The sequence below is a fragment of the Nelumbo lutea genome, chromosome 4, assembly GCF_056320005.1.
Source record: "Nelumbo lutea isolate HS-2025 chromosome 4, American lotus-T2T, whole genome shotgun sequence".
NCBI lineage: Eukaryota > Viridiplantae > Streptophyta > Magnoliopsida > Proteales > Nelumbonaceae > Nelumbo > Nelumbo lutea.
Window position 1 is genome coordinate 72,242,259 of NC_142687.1, and position 20,252 is coordinate 72,262,510.

The 20,252-nt window shown below is 40.3% G+C and overlaps 1 protein-coding gene across 1 annotated transcript; it reads left to right on the forward strand.

The window, feature by feature from the left end:
• The first annotated feature begins 8,259 nt into the window (after positions 1-8,259).
• LOC148861057 (pectinesterase/pectinesterase inhibitor-like) lies at positions 8,260-10,444 on the forward strand. The gene is made up of 2 exons (XM_088983036.1): positions 8,260-9,364; positions 9,464-10,444. Exons 1-2 carry the CDS (start codon positions 8,341-8,343, stop codon positions 10,159-10,161), a joined length of 1,722 nt encoding a protein of 573 aa, XP_088839162.1. The 5' UTR covers positions 8,260-8,340; the 3' UTR covers positions 10,162-10,444.
• Positions 10,445-20,252: the final 9,808 nt, after the last annotated feature.

Genomic DNA, 20,252 nt, shown 5'->3' on the forward strand with positions numbered 1-20,252 from the left:
TCTCCTTTGGCTATATAAAGAGGAGGGTGAACCAGCTCTAGCATCACTCATTCCAAGATCCAAGAGATCATCAAGAGGCCATGAAGCTCAAGGAAGCAGAAAGGCATGGAGATTGCACAGATCATGAGTAGCTAAGCTTCTTTTTTTGGTTCAAGGGGGGAGGTTCGATTGTCATTGTGAGGTTCTGTAGTTACTTTATTTTTTTGATTTCTAATTCAAGTATTCATTGATTCTTGTACATATTTTTATTGGATGTTCATGTTAATTAGTTTGACAAACTGAATTAATGTTGATTTTCCTATTACTATCCATGATTTCGGTGATCCGTAATTGTCACGAATAATGGTACAAGTTGCAATTAGGTTGATATCTTTTGGCATCAATTGTTCATGACAGCCTTTGACCAATGTTTTATCATGGTTCAACCTAAAGGATGTGATGGAACAAAATTCAATAATTGCAGCTGTCTTAATTATTGTTATTTTGGTTTAACTATTTTCACAAATCTTAATGCTATCATTGTTTAACATGGAACGCTATCATACCCAGTTGAGTGGTGATAAGTGTTGATCGAATGCTGGGGTTGGTCAACTGAATTAGGAAAACACAAGGTTTATTATGGCTATCCTAATAAATCTAAGGTTAAATGCTTGAATTGCAAGAATGCTGAAATGTACCTAGGATCGATGGCCAATTGATTCAACCTGAACCCTTGAACCAGAATTCAGTAAGACTGATTTTTCTCTTGTTTGCTTAGTTTGTTATTCTTTTAATTTTAGTTATTAAATTTTTGCACACAATTACTTTATCCATTCGACTAAGAGATTACTGAATTGCTCCCTGTGGGATTCGACCTAGTACCACTTTTACTACAAATATTTTATTGTAGGACTAGTACTAATTTTGAGAGTTTCGACAAACCCGTCAAAATTTTGGCGTCGTTGCCGTGGAGAAACTTTAATTTCTTAGCTATTACCTTCCTCTTGTTAACCTCTTTTGTGTTATGAACCAACAGCCCCTGCATTGAGAGAGTTAGCTGCGCCAATTATGAACCAACAGCCCCTATGCATCATGTATCCCACTCTTGAGGTAGGTTTTGAATTGAAATCTGGTTGATTCAATTATTGCCTATTTTTCATGGTTTTTTAGGTGAGGACCCTCATAAGCATCTAAAGGAATTCCATGTTTTCTGTTCGAGCATGAAGCCCCACGGTATGACCGAGAACTAGGTAAAACTTATAGCCTTTCCATTTACTTTATGTGATAAAGCAAAGGATTGGTTGTATATTCTTCCTCCCGGTTCAATACACACATAGGATGAGATGAATAGGATATTTTTGGATAAATATTTTCCTACATCCCGGGTTGCAAATATAAGAAAAGAAATATGTGAAGTTCGGAAATTTGGTGGTGAGACACTATATGAATATTGTGAAAGATTTAAACAACTTGTTGCTAGCTGTCCATATCACCAAATACCCGAACAACTGTTAATCCAATACTTCTACGAAGGGCTGCAGCCCATGGATAGAAGTATGGTCGATGCAGCCAGTGGAGAGCCTTGGTGAACAAGACACTCGAAGCGGCCAGGGAGTTAATCTCCAACATGGCTGAAAATTCACAGCAGTTCAGTGCAAGGACAGATGGTACCATTAGACGGGTTAATGAGGTAAGCCATGTAAATTTAGAAAATCAAATTTCTGACCTAACTGCTTTGTAAGATAACTCGTTGTAGGACAATTTCAAACTGCCAGGGTGTGTGTTAACTATTTGATTCCTGGTCATCCTACGGACATGTGTCCATCATTACAGGATGGGTCGATTCAGCAAGGGAGTGTTGTAGGAGGATTCCCGAGCCAGCCCCAACGAAAGTTTGATCCCTACTCCAATTACTACAATCCGGGGTGGAGGGATCATCCAAACCTAAGCTATGAGAACCAAGGAGGACAGCAGCAATATTAGCCCCATTTTTTCAGTCGACAGCCCCTGTTTTCAACACCCATCATAGCGTAAGGCCAACCCCCGAATTTAGGTACGTCATTAGAAGATATAGTTAAGGCTCTAACTACTAATACTCAACAATTTCAACAGGAAGCAAGTGCCATCATTCAGAATTTGGGGAACCAAATCAGCCAACTTGCCACTGCCGTTAGCAAGTTGGAGGTGTAGAGCTCCAGGAAACTAGCATCACAAATGGTAGTCAACCCCAAGGAGAGTGTAAGTGCAGTGGTGCTAAGAAGCGGGAAGGAACTACAGCTAGAACCTACCTCACCAAGGAAGGCGGATAAAGGACAGAAAGAAGAGAAGGTGCAGGTCTCAAGAGTTAGAGAGAACGTTTCAGCCATGAACAAGAGGACCTTACCAGAAAAACATGCTGATCCAGGTATGTTCACCCTACCTTGTGTGATTGGCAATAAGCGAATCGAGCATGCCATGCTAGACTTAGGTGCATCTATCAATGTCATGCCATTCTCGATTTACTATGCTTTGAGATTAGGTCCTTTAAGGGAAACTAAAGTTGTTATCTAATTAGTTGATCGTTCTAACGCCTACCCAGAAGGGATTGTTGAGAATGTAATGGTGCAAGTTAACGATTTAATTTTCCCAGCCGATTTTTACATTCTGAAGATGGAAGAAAACACGATCGAAGGTTCAGACCCACTTCTATTAGGCAAGCCATTCATGAAAATGGCGAAGACCAAAATAGATGTGGATGAGGGTACCCTCTCCGTCGAATGTGATGTAGAGACTATTAAATTTAATATTTTTGAAGCTATGAAGTGCCCAATTGAAGACCATTCGATCTATTCGGTTGACACTTTTGACCCAATTGTACAGGAATCTTTTGAAAAAGACATGAATGAGGAGCTACAATCATGTGCACAATTGGATACGAAGGCCCCTATTCCAGATTTCAACCTGCCCATGATGGATGGAAGGGGAGCACACCAGAAGCTGCAACCACGAGAGTTAAAATAGCAAAGGAGGACGTCGAGCATAACGACATTAAACAATTGTGCTTGTGGGAGGCAACCCATTGTGTTTAGTTAATTTTGTTAGTTTGTTTGGTTTTGAATTTTTTGTTTAGTAGGAACCTCACAAGGCAAATAGGGAAGTACCCCCAAATCCTTCTACTTTATGCATAATTACATACATTGGGGACAATGTATAATGTGGGGGGATTAGGGAAATCTGATGGAAATTTGGGATACCTTACCCTTCTTAAAATTTCTGCTCCCAGACACTTATCCTTGAACAATTTCAACTTATCAGGAATCATGTGCTTAGGCTGAATAAATAAGATAGGATGCAAGCATGACTAACTGAATCTTTCTTGGCTGCATATGGTACCTCATGATTTTATTCGATCAATAGGCAAGATGCATAAGGGTTTGATTGATTTTCACATAATTATCTGTCAAACATGGTTTGATTATTCTAGAACAGGTTGTGTTAGGCATATTGAGACCACGATCAATGAATTCATGGATCAGGCGGCAAAACCCTGTGATTCTTATGCAAAAAAAAAAAAAAAGAGAAAAAATTGAAAATAAAATCGTGATTAATGTGAGATGGAGCATAAAATGCACTCACATCTAGAAACAAAAACAAGTGTGAGATGGAGCATAAAATGCACTCACATCTTGAAATGAAGGCAAGGGTGAGATGGAGCATAAAATGCACTCACCCTAGAACCCCAACCCATTCTCACCTTTAGATCCTAGGAATTCATACTAAGTGGTGGAGATGTGATACATAGCAAGTTTATGGCAATAAGCACACCTTATTTTGATTCAAAAAAAAGTAATTGCATCTGGCTGAATTGGATTGTTAAAGCAATGAGTACCCATTCAGCCAAGGATGTTTCAGCCGGGAAGGCTTGTCTCCTGGACTATCGATTTAACCTGGGACCATGGGGAATGGTGATTTGCAATCACTCTTGGACAAGAAGAAGGGGAGAAAGAGATATAAAGTGGGAAGATTACCAAGTCTGAATTAAAGCATGCAATGAACCAAGCCTCATGTAGAGAAAAATAAAGATTGAAAAACAATAGTTAGTCTCTCTTGTGTTGCTTGAGATTTTTGCCTTGCCCGAGGACGGACAAAGTTTAAGTGTGGGGGGATTTGATAAGACTGAAAATAACCCTATTTTGTCCCCTAATTTTCATCATTTTATACTATTTTAGCACTTAAATGCACTATTACTCTTGTATTTCGATTCAGGGCAATAAAGAAGGTAATTGGAAGGAAACAGGCAAATTCGGGTGATTTTGAATAGTTTCGGCGACAGTCAGTGATCTGGGCCTAACTCACAATTCCGGACTCCAAATTGGGCAATTCAAGAAGCATTAGAAAGAAGAAAGAAAGGCCCACAACTTTTGTATTTTGGGTTATGACTGATTCGGTCCTCATCGAGTACAAAACAGGGTATTAGATAAGCCCAACTCGGATGCAAGAGTCTAGAGTCCTAATTCGAATGTAATATCCCAAGAGGGAGAGAGTCTTATTAGATCTAAACTTTGAATGTAATCCTATAAGGATAAGAAGGTTGGGGATTAGATAAGAGATAGTATAGGATCAAGACTCCCTAAAGATAAGATGATCTCCTAGAAGGAGTTGGAAAACAGCCATCTCCTTTAGCTATATAAAGAGGGGGGTGAACTAGCTCTAGCATCACTCATTTCAAGATCCAAGAGATCATTAAGAGGCCAAGAAGCTCAAGGAAGCAGAAAGTCATGGAGATTGCACAGATCATGAGTAGCTAAGCTTCTTTTTCTGGTTCAAGGGGGGAGGTTCGATTGTGTCATTGTGAGGTTCTGTAATTACTTTATTTTCTTGATTTCTAATTCAAGTATTCATTGATTCTTGTGCATATTTTTATTGGATGTTCATTATAATTAGTTTGACAAACTGAATTAATATTGATTTTCCTATTACTATCCATGATTTCGGTGATCCGTAATTGTCACGAATAATGGTACAAGTAGCAATTAGGCTGATATCTTTTTGGATCAATTGTTCATGACAGCCTTTGACCAATGTTTTATCATGGTTCAACTTAAAGGAATCGATGGAACAAAATTCAATAATTGCAGCTATCTCAATTTTGGTTTAACTATTTTCACAAATCTTAATGATGTCATTATTTAACATGGAACCCTATCGTACCCAGTTGAGTGGTGATAAGTGTTGATCGAATGCTGGGTTTGGTCAACTGAATTAAGAAAACACAAGGTTTATTATGGCTATCTTAATAAATCTAAGGTTAAATGCTTGAATTGTAAGAATGCTGAAATGTACCTAGGATCGATGGCCAATTGATTCAACCCGAACCCTTAAACCAAAATTTGGTGAGACTGATTTTTCTCTTGTTTGCTTAGTTTGTTATTCTTTTAATTTTAGTTATTAAATTTTCCCACACAATTACTTTATCCATTTGGCTAAGAGATTATTGAATTGCTCCTTGTGGGATTCGACCTAGTACCACTTTTACTACAAATATTTTATTGTGGGACTAGTACTAATTTTGAGGGCTTCGACAAACCCATTACCAAACCACCTTGTAACACCCAGGGACTGTGGGCAGATGCAAGATTAGCCCATCAGGTATTATTCTCAATGGTTTTACACTTAACCTCTCAGCTCACAATGATAATACACTACCCGACAAGAGAGGACCTCTCTCTCGGCTACAAGGAACAGTGTTGCACTCTCCGTTTATATGGATTCCAGAAATTAAAACCTTATTGCAAACATTTCGAAACCATATATATATATATACTTTTATATCTCATATAAAATATATTTTACAAAACAAATCTCAACGTTTGAAATCGGCTGCCGGCAGTCTTGGTTTCCATTAGTGAGAGTGCATCCCCCATCATTACCTTTGTCCGACAAAGGGGCTGATCCTGTCACTATGACAACCCACTCAGATGAATTCTCAAACTGTCCCAACAAACCCAGGTTTTGACCCCCGCTAAGGATCTCACTGAATGGTACATCAAAGACAGCCTAATCTGACACCCAGTGCAGTATCATAATCGAGTTTAGGGGTCGTGTAACTTTTCAGTTTTGCCCATCAATCTCCAAGGTCTAGGACAAAACTAGAAATCTGGTCCAATTCAAAGATTCAATTAATCCTACACTGTATGTAACTAAGGTCTCACCCTGGCAGCTAAGACAAGCCACCCAAACTGACTTGGTGGCACCACAGTGTCAGCCTTGTTAGGATAGGTCTCCCAAGACCGACCACTGGCTGTGAACATTCTAAACTAACACAAGTTTCATTAAGTGTTCAGTTTAAGGGTATTATACAGAAACACACCAAGGGAACATGAATCAAATATGCACTATTATTCACTTACAATAAACTCATAAAGTACATCATTTTGATTGAAGCTAAGGGCATACAAAACTGTCTAACAGATCGGTGGCATCAGCCTCCCCGTTGTCACCGTCGTCTTTAGAGTCTGGGTCATCTACGGCTTGGCGTGCCATGTCATCTGTGATGTTGAAAGAAGTGAAAGCACTTATATCCATATCGGGGTAGGTATGCCTTATCCACCATTGGCCAAACTTGAACCCCCTGCGGTAGGCCTTTGACATTACATTGTCGAACCTTGAGGACATGACATAGTCGACGACGGACTGAACCTTGGTCTGTTCCAAAGCATCGTGAAAGATTTCCGTCTTCTCCTCGATATCAGCCTTGGGAGACTTCACCTCGTGCTCTAGGGCCTCCTTGGTTCCTTTGAGGGCCTGCATCTTGAGCTAAGAAGCCTTTTGGGCCATTTTGAGGCTTTCCACCTTGAGCTTTAGGGCTTCCTGACCAACTCGGAGCCCATTCACCTCTGCCTTCTGTTAGACAGTTTTGTATGTCCTTAGCTTCAATCAAAATGATGTACTTTATGAGTTTATTGTAAATGAATAAAAGCGCATATTTGATTCATGTTCCCTTGGTATGTTTTTGTGTAATACCCTTAAACTGGACACTTAATGAGACTCGTGTTAGTTTAGAATGTTCATAGCCAGTGGGTCGGTCTGGGGAGACCAATCTTGACAAGGCTGACACTGTGGTGCCACCAAGTCGGTTGAGGTGGCCTGTCTCAGCTGCCAGGGTGAGACCCTAGGCACATACAGTGTAGGATTTATTGAATCTTTGAATTGGACCAGATTTCCAAAATAGAATCCTACTAAAATCATTCAAAATGAAAGTCCTAATTGAATATAAATTTGAAATAATGCTAACTTGGTAAAAACGATCTAAGATAGAAATCTTGTGATGATGCTATCTCGGTAAATATTTACTAAGCTGGGTCGGTGACGTCATCTTTGCTTCTTATGTGTCTTAGAGTTGTCCCAACTTACAAGGAACTTATCGGCCCTCTCCTGTACTACATCACATAATCAAATTAAATTAACTTACAAAGACCAAACTAACTTTGTAAACATAACACAAGTTAATTTAGTTAATTGGGATACCCACATAGTATCTAGTGGGGCCAACGATGGGGGTAAGGAATAACTAAATACCCGATCGAGGATAGGACCAGCAATGGGAAGTCTCTACCCTGATAGGAAACCCATTTAGAAAATTAGAAAATTAGATAACTTTTGAAAATAGTTCTTTATAATTACAATAGTGCCACTACATATATAGGGCAATTGATAAATGGTTATCCAATTTAAATTATAATATTTTTCCCAAATATAGCTTTTAATTAAAAAAAAAACTCGGAGATTGGAGAACTCACATCTGCTCCCCACTAGTGGGCGCTCCAAAATACAAGGTGGAGATCTGCTATGGGGCATTGTGGGGTGCCCCCTCATGGGGTGCAGATGTGAATTCGAGATTTGGGTCCTACATGAGGGAACTTGTCTCCATCAGGCCCATTGACAAAATATAAAATATCTGTAGAGGCATATCGGCTTGTATAGGAGCTTGTTCTCCTTTTTTTTTTTAAAGCTAGTTCAAAGGGGTCGATTTAAGGCTGGTCTACCCCTTGAACGAGGTCACACCCCAATACAACCCGTATAGGAGAGTATCGTCAAGCCAAGAACATGATATGGTAGGCCCAATACCGGGTATATCAAACCAAGTTTATGTTCAACACAATCTAAATTAAAATCAATTTGAATAAGAAATTTGAAAGTGTCTCCCACGACCTTTTCGGTAAATCAATTAAATGACCCCACATTTAACGGGGCTTTGATGGTGTTAGTTGATTAAGTAGTTATGCTAAACTGGGATTAACCATGCATGTTATGAACCCCTCGCACGCACACAAGCACCTCGGCCTCAACCTTAATTTGTCAGTTCAAGGAGCGTGAAAGAGAATGTGGGCAATTAAAGAAATGGACAAGTTGATAGCCTTTGGTATCTCGCTCCTCCTTATTTTTGGTACCACCATCGGTACTGCCGTCGGCCATCATGGATTCTCTGTCGAAGACATTGCCAAGAAAGCTATGTCAGCGACAATGAAAAGTGTCGACGCAATCTGTACCGCCACTGATTTCAAGGATTCTTGCATTAAAACCCTTACCCCCGTAGCCAACAATGCAAGTGCTACCCCTCATGATTACCTCAAGGCCGCCTTTGAGGTCACCGCCCGAGAGGTGCAAATTGTATTGGAAAAGTCAGGGGTCATTGCTAAAGATGCCCACGGCTCCATTGACAAGATGGCAGTCGAGGATTGCAAGGAGTTGTTGCAATTTGCCATCGACGAGCTCCAATCAGCCATATCCATGGTGGGTCACCATGAAAGGCACAAAGCAGCTGATCTGACTGCAGAGCTCAAGAATTGGTTGAGCGCTGTTGTGTCTTATCAAGAGTCATGCATTGATGGATTCCAGCACCGAGAGGTGAAGAGATCAATGAGAAACGGACTCCTCAATGCCACTCAGCTTACCAGTAACGCCCTCACCATCATCGGTGAGATGTCTTCAATACTCGAAGCCTTAAATATCGACGTTGGCTTCAACATCAAGCCTCGGCACCAACATCACGGACAGCACGGACACCATAGACATTTAAACGCAGATGGCTACCCTACTTGGTTTGCACCATCGGACCGTAAGCTTTTAGCTTTGCAAGACAATGGACGACTGGCGCCTAGTGCAGTGGTGGCCAAAGATGGTAGTGGGCAGTACAAGACAATTGCTGAAGCAATTGCCGCATACCCCAAGAATAGTGCTTCTAGATATGTTATATATGTGAAAGCCGGGACCTACGACGAGTGCATTACAATCACAAAAGAGAAGACTAATATTTTGATGTATGGAGATGGGCCAACCACTACAATCATCACTGGACACAAGAGCAACCGTGATGGCATCACAACATTTCAGACTGCCTCGTTCTGTAAGCAGGATCAATCAACTTAATATTCCTTTCTCCTTTAGTACCTATTTTCTTGATTCTAACAAGTTTGTTTTTCATAAATTTCTATTCCTCTCGTAGCTGTTATTGGAGATGGATTCATCGGCAAGTCTATTGGATTTGAAAACACAGCCGGTCCAGAAGGGCATCAGGCAGTGGCGCTTCGTGTCCAAGCCGATAGGGCGGCCTTCTTCAATTGTAGAATGGATGGGTACCAAGACACCTTGTATGTTCAGGCCCATCGTCAATTCTATAAAAACTGTGCCATTTCTGGTACCATCGACTTCATATTTGGTGACTCAATCACATTGATCCAAGATAGTACGATCATCATTAGGAGGCCTCTGGACAACCAGCAAAACACAGTGACCGCACAAGGAAAGAAATTGAAGGGTGAGAGCTCTGCTTTGGTTCTCCAGAACTGCAAGATCGAGCCAGAACCGAAGCTTGTTCCCGAAAGGTTGAAGATCCCTTCATACTTGGGCCGCCCATGGAAAGAATATGCAGTGACGGTTATCATGGAATCAACAATTGGTGATGTAATCAGACCTGAAGGGTGGTTGCCATGGGCAGGCAACTTTGCACTCGATACTTTGTTCTATGCCGAGTATAACAACGTTGGCCCAGGTGCTAACACCAACCAGAGGGTCAAATGGAAGGGTTTCAAGGTCATCACCAATAGAGACGAGGCTCTTCCTTTCACTGCTGGACCACTCCTTCAAGGGAATGAGTGGTTGCCAGAAACTGGAATACCTGTCACCCTTGGGTTGAGCCATTAAGCCATGAAGCAATTACTTGACAATAGGCAGCACAATGGAAGAGAATATGAGACATAAGACGTCCCATATCCTGTATTAACACATAAATGTACAAATAATGAGACAAGTGAGAATCGTACAATGTATTATTGTTTTTATTTTTTTTTCACTTTTTTAGTAGTAAGTGAATAATTTCTTCCAGGGATGTTCCTTTTTTGGGAGTTTGGAGGGAAGTCTATCCGAACTATGTTAATTTTGAAATTGGTCAATGCTTAATAATGAGCCTTTTTTTTTCACTCACTAATATCTCGGTTTTATGTTAATTCTAATCTCAATCAATGATGTTAGAGTCCATTTAGTTTTCACTAGTTATGTTTCATAAAGTATATTTCCACGTCTGGTGGAAGATGTTTTATGAGAAAGTGATTTTAGAAATGCGTTTAGGTAACATGGTTGATGATGACACATCACACACGCTTCAACATTTTAGAAAGAATCTTTATTATTTACTAAAAGAAATTTCATCCACGTTTGGTGGCCTCTCCTTGTTCACTCCCTCTCCCAATTCACTGTAATGGATAGTGAACCCCTGAGCCCATCACCATGGGTTCTTAATGGGCCCAACACTTAAACTAAGTTGTTCCTGGGCCAAGCCACCTTATAAAAACCTAGGGATGATGGGCAGATACAAGATTAACACATCATGTATTATTCTCAATGGCTTTACACTTAACCTCTTAGCCCATAATGATAAAACACTGTCTGACAAAAGAGGACCTCTCCCTCAGCTGCAAGGAACTACTCACATGGATCCCGGGAATTAAAACCTTTTGCAAACATTTTGAAAACATAATATATATATATATATATATATATATATATATATATATATATATATATGTGTGTATATCTCTATATAAATATATTTTGCAAAACAAATTTCAACGATTGAAATCAACTGCCAGTAGTTTAGGTTTCCATCAGAGAGAGTGCATCCCCAATCATTACCTTTGTTCGACAAAGGGGCTGATCTTGTAACTATGATCACCCACTTAGATGAATTCTCGAACTATCCCAACATACCCAGTTTTGACCCCTGCTAAGGATCTCACTGATTGGCATACCAAAGACAGCCCAATCCGACACCTAGTGCAATATTATAATCGACTCTTGGGGTTAGGTGTAACATTTCAGTTTTGCCCATCTATCTCCAAGGTCCAGGCCAATACTAGAATTCTGGTCTGATTCAGGGTTTCAAGAAAACCTACACTGGATGTAGCTTAGGTCTCACCCTAGAGCTATGACAAGCCACCCTAACCAACTTGGCGGCACATCAATATCAGCCTTGGCAGGATAAATCTTCCTAGATCTATCCAACGGCTGTGAATATTTTAAACTAACACGAGTCTCATATGTGTCCAGTTTAAGGGTATTACAGAAACACACCACAATAACATGAATCAAATATGTAATTTATTCATTTACAATAAATGTCATAAAGTACATCAATCTGAGTTAAGGGCATACACTATCTAACACCTATACATTCAGTCTAAAAATTAATTACAGACAAGAAGGTAAAAGAACTGCAATACACAGATTTCTTGCACCAATCAAGATCACGATCTCCACCGTACGAACAACCCATAAATCCATAAAAATATAAAGAACCATTCTAAATATAATTCAGATTTATAAAATTTAATTTCAGATCAATAGCCCTTAATCTGGGAATTGATTTCCCAGAAAATCTCTTATCTACACAAATCAGGTAGGACGCCTTCTGCCCATTTGCGCAGTTCCAGATCTGGTCAAATTCAGTTCAAGATTTGAACCTGGCTCTGATACCAGTGGAGGGATGAGAGATCCATCATATGGATGGCCGAACCCTACAGGTAGGTTGGGCCAAATTTCAAAAATTTCTCTCTCTCTCTCACATATGGGAATCACATTCCCTGTTTTAGAAAACTGCATTTTCAATGATCAATCTTGAACCCAAAACCAGACCAGATCTGAAACCAAAAAGTAGGAGAGGGATATACCTGGTACAGAGTAGCAGTAACTCCCAATGAAGGTGTTCACGCCCAAGGAGATCACCAAAGTGTGCTCCCACTAAATATGACACAGTGTAGGGTGGAGTAGAATCAGCAGGGTGGTTCTTTAGCAAGAACCTGATTCTTTACCAAGAATCTGATGGAGAGCGAGTGAGCACGACTTCAGATCAGTTTTTCTCCCAAAAACTGAGATCAAAAACCTTTCTTGATCACTCCTATAGGTGGATATCAAACTGGCAATGGCGGCAGCAACAGGAGAAGGCAAGAGAGGAAGATGGAGTCAGTCCAATAGTAGTTGTCTTCTCTCTTGTATCAGTAATCTGATTGATGAACTGGGGTTCACCCTCCTCCTCTATTTATAGCCTTAAAGAGAGGTTCTCCTAATACCGTTAGGAGTTTCCTAATCCAAATCTTGTATTTGGATCTAGACTATTGATGGAGGGTGATTTGGCCCGACCTTGTAGTTCAGGTACACGTGGGCGCGACCTTACTCAAGCAGTGACTCAGCATGACAGCACAATGGATGTGAGCACAACTCGGAGGAAAAATCCCGCCGAGTTCAGCATGGCAACTCAGCAAGCAAACTACTCACCGAAAGCCGCTTTGCCCGCACTTCCTCCTCGGGGTTAAGGCACTTCGGGGGATCCCGAGTTCGGGGCACCCTGACCCCTTTTGAGGCCCGACCTCCTCCCAATGGACCTCGAGCCATTCCCAAGCAAGAATGCACCGATTCTTCTCTGGACGCCCCGAGGCACAAAGACCTTGGGTCGGCTAGCTTGGCATAACCGGCTACAAGCAGCCCTTCACTCAAAGGACAGCACAGTTCAAGGTAATTTGCAGAAGAACAATTCAATATACCATAGGAGGGCTTCCTGCCCAACCACCATAGTCGACAAACTTGTGAACAGTAGGAATGTCCCCCTCGTCATGCCTGCCACCTTTAGAAAGGCGTTCCACACCTGACAAGCACGTACCCTGCACGATGGCCCCGCGCGTGCTACCTCAGCCATGCCTGTAACGATTGTGGCAGACTGACAGTGGCGGTTATACCTGCCCTGTCAGAGGTCAGAGGGCCTGAAGCAACGAAATTTAGTTATAAGGGGCTTATTCTCAAGGAACAAGGTATCTTCGAATCACTTGCGTAACCTGCACTCTTAGCCTTCGTTCTCCTTTGACTTCTTGCACTCAATACTAACTTAAGCATTGGAGCGTTCCCGCCGAAAAACCACCCAGGAGTTCTTCCTCTTTCCTCTCGTCTCAGGTACCTCTCAGGAGCCATGCGAGCGCCAGCTAGGAGTGACCGGATTGTGCTACATCAACTCTCTTTAAGAGATAAGGATAATCCCTTATCTTATATGTAGATAAAGATCAACCCTCCTAATCCAATTAGGAGTTCTCAAGATAAAGCGCATTAAGTCCAAGGAAAAACTATTATATTTAGATGAATCATGTGTATATACCCCTATATACCATTCAATTCACACCATGAATTATGTGATCAGCTATGTGAATTCCTCTCTCAATTCATTCACATACACCTGATCAATTAAGAGATGATCACTCCTAATAGCATTAAGCAAGATAATTCATAGACTATATGGAAATCATGATCTTGAATAAATTAGAATAAAATTATATTCATTGATATGATTAGGCTTTCCACAACCCTAACTACAAATAAATTAGTTCATACTAGCTAAAATAAAACAAACAAGAGAAAAGAAAGAACTCGTGGTTTCGCCCTTGGAGTTGAGGATTCCTATTCTCCTTGCAACAACCTCCTTCTTGCAGACTTCTTGTTTGATAGCTGAATTGCTCATTTGCTTCTTGATGCCTCTCTATTCCCCCCCCCCCCTACCCCCTTTATATAGCTTAAGGGGAGGGGTGGTCTCCTACTCTTTCTTGAAGCTAATCTCTCAAAAATAGAAAGTCCTAGTCTAATCCTACTCTTATCTCTTTATCTTTATGTGATTACATCATAAATTTAGATCTGATAAGACTCTTCTCAGTTTCTTGTTCTTGGATTCGTATTAGACATCTTCTGCAAATTGGGCTGCTGCCAGGCTTTTCTGCAAGTTGGGCTTAAGCTGCGGATTGGACATTCCTTCGAATTTTCCCCGACTTTGGACCCAGATTTGACTTCGATGTAGGCTGAATCTGAAAAATCCCAAAACATGAAAGTTGTGGCGTTTTCACTATCTATCCAGTGGATCTTGAATGAGCCAAATCAGAGTTTGGATATGCTAGTTATGCCCAAATTACTGAATGGTGCCAAAACTGTGAAAAATTATTCGATTTGCCTTTCTTTGCTCTTGATGCCTTCTTTCATGCCTTGAACCGAAATACAAGAAATATGAGTCTAATTAAGTACTAATTAAGTATGCAAGGCAGAATATTTTGGGATAAAAATGTGATAAATTCTACTCTCATCAAACCCCCTCACACTTAAACTTTTGCCCATCCTCGGGCAAGACAGAATTCAAGCAAAAATAAAACAAGAACAAACTAGCTAGCCTACTGAATTTTAAACTCAACTCTCCTTCATCTTTCTCCAAAAATATTCTAGGTTAGCTATTGCAAACTGTTGAATCAACACAACCAAGTCACACATGACTCATTCATCAGTCAATCCAATTTTTGCTACTGCAAACCAGGTAGTAAATCAAGGAAAACCTCTCTTTTTTTTTTTGTCGGGAGTGAGTACATTTTATGCTCCGTCTCACTTTTGGATCACTCGGCTAGTAGGTGCATTATATGCTCCATCCTACTGTTGAATTTGTTGGTTAGTAGGTGCATTTTATGCTCCATCCTACTATTGAATTACTTGGTTGGTAGGTGCATTTTATGCTCCATCCTACCATTGAATTACTTGGTTGGTATGTGCATTTTATGCTCCGTCCTACCAATTGAATTGCTTGGTAAAATATTTACCCTATTTACTTAAACCTGAATTTAGGACTAGCTTAAAAGGGACTGCTTCAGATAAGTCATGTACTCCTTGATCGTACCTCATTACTAGGTTCATAAAAATTTTCCTAGAATATTGTTTCAATTGATTTCAACCTAAATTCTAACATAAATCCTAAATCCCCTCCCCCGCAATTAAAACTTACATTGTACCCAATGTGAGGTTAAATGCAAAGAAAGGGCAGAAAAACTAAACTAGAAATGTAAAAACAAAGAGAAAAAGAAAAAAACAAACTTCCCTATCATAAATCGGATCCTCCAGGTCTTGTAGTTGCAACTTCTGGTGTTTTCCCCTCTGATCCATCATAGGCGGGTTTAAATATGGAATAGTGGCCTGCAAAATAGAGGCTAACAGTCTCTTATTAGAAATAGACAACATCATATAATGAGCATTACCTTGTCTTGGCTTGGACCCTTCTTGACCAGCCTCCAAATTGTTCAAAACCTCCTTAACTTCCTCATCCAACTTATCTTTCAAAACTTTTTTAGGGTAAGGGAGAGGAAGTTTAATAGCATCTGAACTCAGTTTAGTTGTACTCCCTTCGATCTCCATTTGAGAATCAGCTGCCTCAACTTCCTTATCATTCTGGGTCTCACCAATGGCATTCACTTGTTCCCTGGGATTCTTCTCCGTGCTACTGGGTAGCCGTCCCTTTTTTCTTTCCGATAACAGATTTACAATTTGCCCCATTTGAACTTTTATGTTCTTGATCGATGCTTCTTGTTCTTGGAATTTTGCTTCAGTAGCATTGATGAACTTAGAAATCATCTCCTCCAAATTACTCTTTTTTTCTTGTGGGGGCAGCTGTTGTTGGAATCACATGGGTGCCTTTTGCTGATTGTTGCTCCATGAAAAGTTTGGATGATTCCTCCACCCTGGGTTGTACGTGTTTGAGTAGGGATTGAAATTTGACCTGCCAGTATGAGAGATAAAATTAGCATTCTCATGTAAAGTAAAAGGACTACTTAAAGGACAATCAAAATTAGTATGTCCTATTTGACCACAAAAATCACATTGGATGCTAGAAGAAGTATTAATTGTTGGAATATTAAAAGTATCAAGTTTTTTGTTCAGATTAGCGAGTTGAGCAAATATGGCAGTAAGAGAATCAATGTGGTGTACTCCCCTTTGATTGGTTCAGTCATAGGCTTCCTCTGGAGTTTTTCTCATGATTGTGCCACCTGTAGTTGCATCAATAATGGAGTGATAGGATGGAGTAATACCATTATAAAAAGTTTGAATTTGATGCCAAACTAGTATTCCATGGTGAGGATACTTCCCAACATCTCCTTAAATAATGAAAAAAAAATCCAAATTAACCAAGGTTAACAAGTTCTAATATTATTTTTGGATTAAATCCCCAACAACATCGCCAAAAACTTGATAGATATGTCTATAACCCTAGCAAGTGCACTAGTTATCAAGTAGTATAAAAATATTATTCCCATGAAGATTTAACAAAATAAGTATTAGAACTACAGTCTTCCCTAATTATTTGGACAATCAAATTTTAGATTTGAGAATAAGAACTAATGAAAAAAATAGAAACAGGAAAACAAGAGCAGAAGTAACAATGCTGAAGTATGTAACGATTGGTTGAATTCGCTAGGGATTTCGGTCCACCTAACCATTCCAATGAATATTAATGGATGAGATTATCAAAGATAATTTGTCATTCCCATAAGCTGAAGTCTTTCCAATTTTATTTAATATTCTCTCTCGAGATATACTAAAACTACTTCTATCAGGTAACCCCTCGATCTCTCGACTAGAGTTCTCAAGATAGAAGCGAATTAAGTCCAAGGAAAAGCTATTATATTCAGATTAATCATGTGTATATACACCTATATACCATTCAATCCACACCATGAATTATGTGGTCAGCTATGTGAATTCCTCTCTCGATTCATTCACATACGTCTGGTCAATTAAGAAATGGTCACTCCTAATAGCATTAAGCAAGATAATTCATAGACTATATGGAAATCATGATCTTGAATAAATCAGAATAAAATTATATTCATTGATATGATTAGGCTTTCCACAACCCTAACTACAGATAAATTAGTTCATACTAGCAGAAATAAAACAATCAAGAGGAAAGAAAGAACTCATGGTTTTGCCCTTGGAGTTGAGATTTCCTCTTCTCCTTGCCGCCACCTCCTTCTTGCAGACTTTTTGTTTGATAGCTGAATTGCTCCTCTACTTCTTGATGCCTCTCTAGTCCCCCCCTACCCCCTTTATATAGCTTAAGGGGAGGGGGTGGTCTCCTACTCTTTCTTGAAGTTAATCTCTCAAAAATAGAAAGTCGTAGTCTAATCTGACTCTTATCTCTTTATCTAATGAACTCAATCTCTTTATCTTTATGGGATTACATCATCAATTTAGATCTGATAAGACTCCTTTTAGTTTCTTCTTCTTGGATTCGTATTAGACCTCCTTTGCGAATTGGGCTGCTGCCAGGCTTTTCTACAAGTTGGGCTTAAGCTGCGGATTGGGCCTTCCTATGAATTTGCCCCGACTTGGAGCCCGGGTTTGACTTTGATGCAGGCCGAATCTGTGAAAGCCCAAAACATGAAAGTTATGGATTTTTCTCTTATCTATCTAGTGGCTCTTGAATCAGCCCAAACTGTAAAAAATCATCCGATTACTGAACGGTGCCAAAACTGTAAAAAATCATTCGATTTTCCTTTCTTTGCTCCTGATGCCTTCTTTCATGCCCTGAACTGAAATACAAGAAATATGAGTCCAATTAAGTACTAATTAAGTATGCAAGATAGAATATTTTGGGAAAAAAATGTGATAAATTCTACTCTCATCAAGCCACATGAGTTCAGCCCAGCCTCTGTTACAAGGCCTACTCGAATTCAATGTAGGAAACAGTGAACCCCTGAGTCCATCACCATGGGCTTATATTGGGCCCAACATTTACACTAAATGGTCCCTGGGTCAAGCCACCTTATGAAAACCCCAGGACTGTGGGCAGCGCTGGGTAGCTAAGTGCAGAGCGGATAACTGCTGAAAGCATCTAAGTAGTAAGCCCACCCCAAGATGAGTGCTCTCCTATTCCGACTTCCCCAGAGCCTCCAGTAGCACAACCGAGACAGCGATGGGTTCTCTGCCCCTGCGGAGATGGAGCGACAAAAGTTTTGAGAATCCAAGAAAAGGTCACGGCGAGACGAGCCATTTATCATTACGATAGGTGTCAAGTGGAAGTGCAGTGATGTATGCAGCTGAGGCATCCTAACAGTTTTGTATGCCCTTAGCTTCATTCAGAATGATGTACTTTATGGGTATATTGTAAATGAAAAAAAGTACATATTTGATTCATGTTCCCTTGGTATGTTTCTATGTAATACCCTTAAACTGGACACTTAATGGGACTCGTGTTAGTTTAGAATGTTCACAGCTGGTGGGTCGGTCTGGGGAGACCTATCCTGATAAGGCCGACACTATTGTGCCACCAAGTCGGTTGGGGTGGCCTGTCTCAGCTGCCAGGGTGAGACCCTAGGCACATACAGTGTAGGATCAATTGAATCTTTGAACTGGACTAGATTTCAAGTATTGCCCTGGACCTTGGAGATTAATGGGCAAAACTGGAAAGTTACACCGACCCCTAGACTTGATTATGATACTGCACTAAGTGTCGGATTGGGCTGTCTTTGATGTACCGATCAGTGAGATCCTTAGCGGGGGTCAAAACCTGGGTATATTGGGACAGTTTGAGAATTCATCTGAGTGGGTGATCTTAGTGATGGTATTATCACCTTTGTTGGACAAAGGTAATGATCGGGGATGCACTCTCACTGATGGAAACCGAGACTGCCGGCAGCCGATTTCAATCGTTGAGATTTGTCGTGCAAAATACATTTTATATGAGATATAAAGGTATATATACATTATGGTTTCTAAAATATTTGCAAAAGGTTTTAATTCCCGGGATCCATATAAGTAGAGAGTGCAACACTGTTCCTTGCAGCCGAGGAGAGGTCCTGTCTTGTCGAGCAGTGTTTGACCATTATGGGCTTAGAGGTTAAGTGTAAGACCATTGAGGGTAATGCCTGATGGGCTAATTTTGCATCTGCTCACAGTCCCTGGGTGTTACAAGGTGGCTTGGCCTAGGGACCACTTAGGGTAAGTGTTGGGCCCATAGAGCCCATTTGATGGGTTTCAGGGGGTGCACTGTCCATAATACTATATTCGGCCAGGCCTTGTAACAATAGCTGAGCCAAACCCATGTGGCTAATGTGTATCAATGGTTGGGTTCCACACCATACAAGGAAGCCCAACTAGGCAGCAGTTAAGAAGGCTAAGTGAGCACATAAGCTTAATGGGCCTAAAGCCCATTTTGAACTGGACTGATTTAATAAGTTAAATATGGGCGAATTCTGAGATGGATCAACAGATAGGATAGGGTTTTAACCCTATCCACTCAGAGAGTCTAGATCTGAATATGATTCAGATCTAGAAACCTCCTAATAAGATTAGGAGAAGGCTGATCTAATCTGCAGATAAGATAAGGGTTTATCCTTATCACCTAAAAGGATGTCTGATCCAAATATGATTTGGATCAGCAGCTCCTAATTGGATTAGGAGCTGATCTTTTAGGATTACAAAAGAAGGAGGGGGCGGCAGCCTTTAGAGAGATACTCACATTCTCTTCAGAACTAAAAAATCCCAGAAAGATTTCTGCAATCCTTGTGAAAATCTTTCTAGCCGCCTCCTTCCTGTAGCCGTCAGACATCCAATTCGATCTCCAACTCTGTGGGAGAAAGCAAGATTCAATTTTGTCATCAGTTATTTGAGAAAGAATTGATAGAAAGCTGTGCTCACGTGCCATCCTGTTGTTTCTTACAAAGGACAGAGTTCTTAGAGAAGAACACTACTGATTCTACTCCATCCTACACTGCGCCATCTTCAGTGGGAGCAGTTTTTGGATCCTTCCTTGGGCATGAACACCTTCATTGAGAGATAATATTTCTCTGTATCAGGTATACTTCTCTCCTACTCCTTTTGTTCAGATCTAGTTCAGTTTATGGTTCAAGATTGATCCTCGAAAATATGATTTTCTAAATAGGGAATTCGATTTC

Bases quoted from the DNA above. Each gene is read 5' to 3' on its own strand.
- LOC148861057 (XM_088983036.1), top strand. From the start codon at position 8,341: ATGTGGGCAATTAAAGAAATGGACAAGTTGATAGCCTTTGGTATCTCG. The intron at 9,365-9,463 runs GTAAGCAGGATC...TTCCTCTCGTAG, and splicing joins ATTTCAGACTGCCTCGTTCT to CTGTTATTGGAGATGGATTC.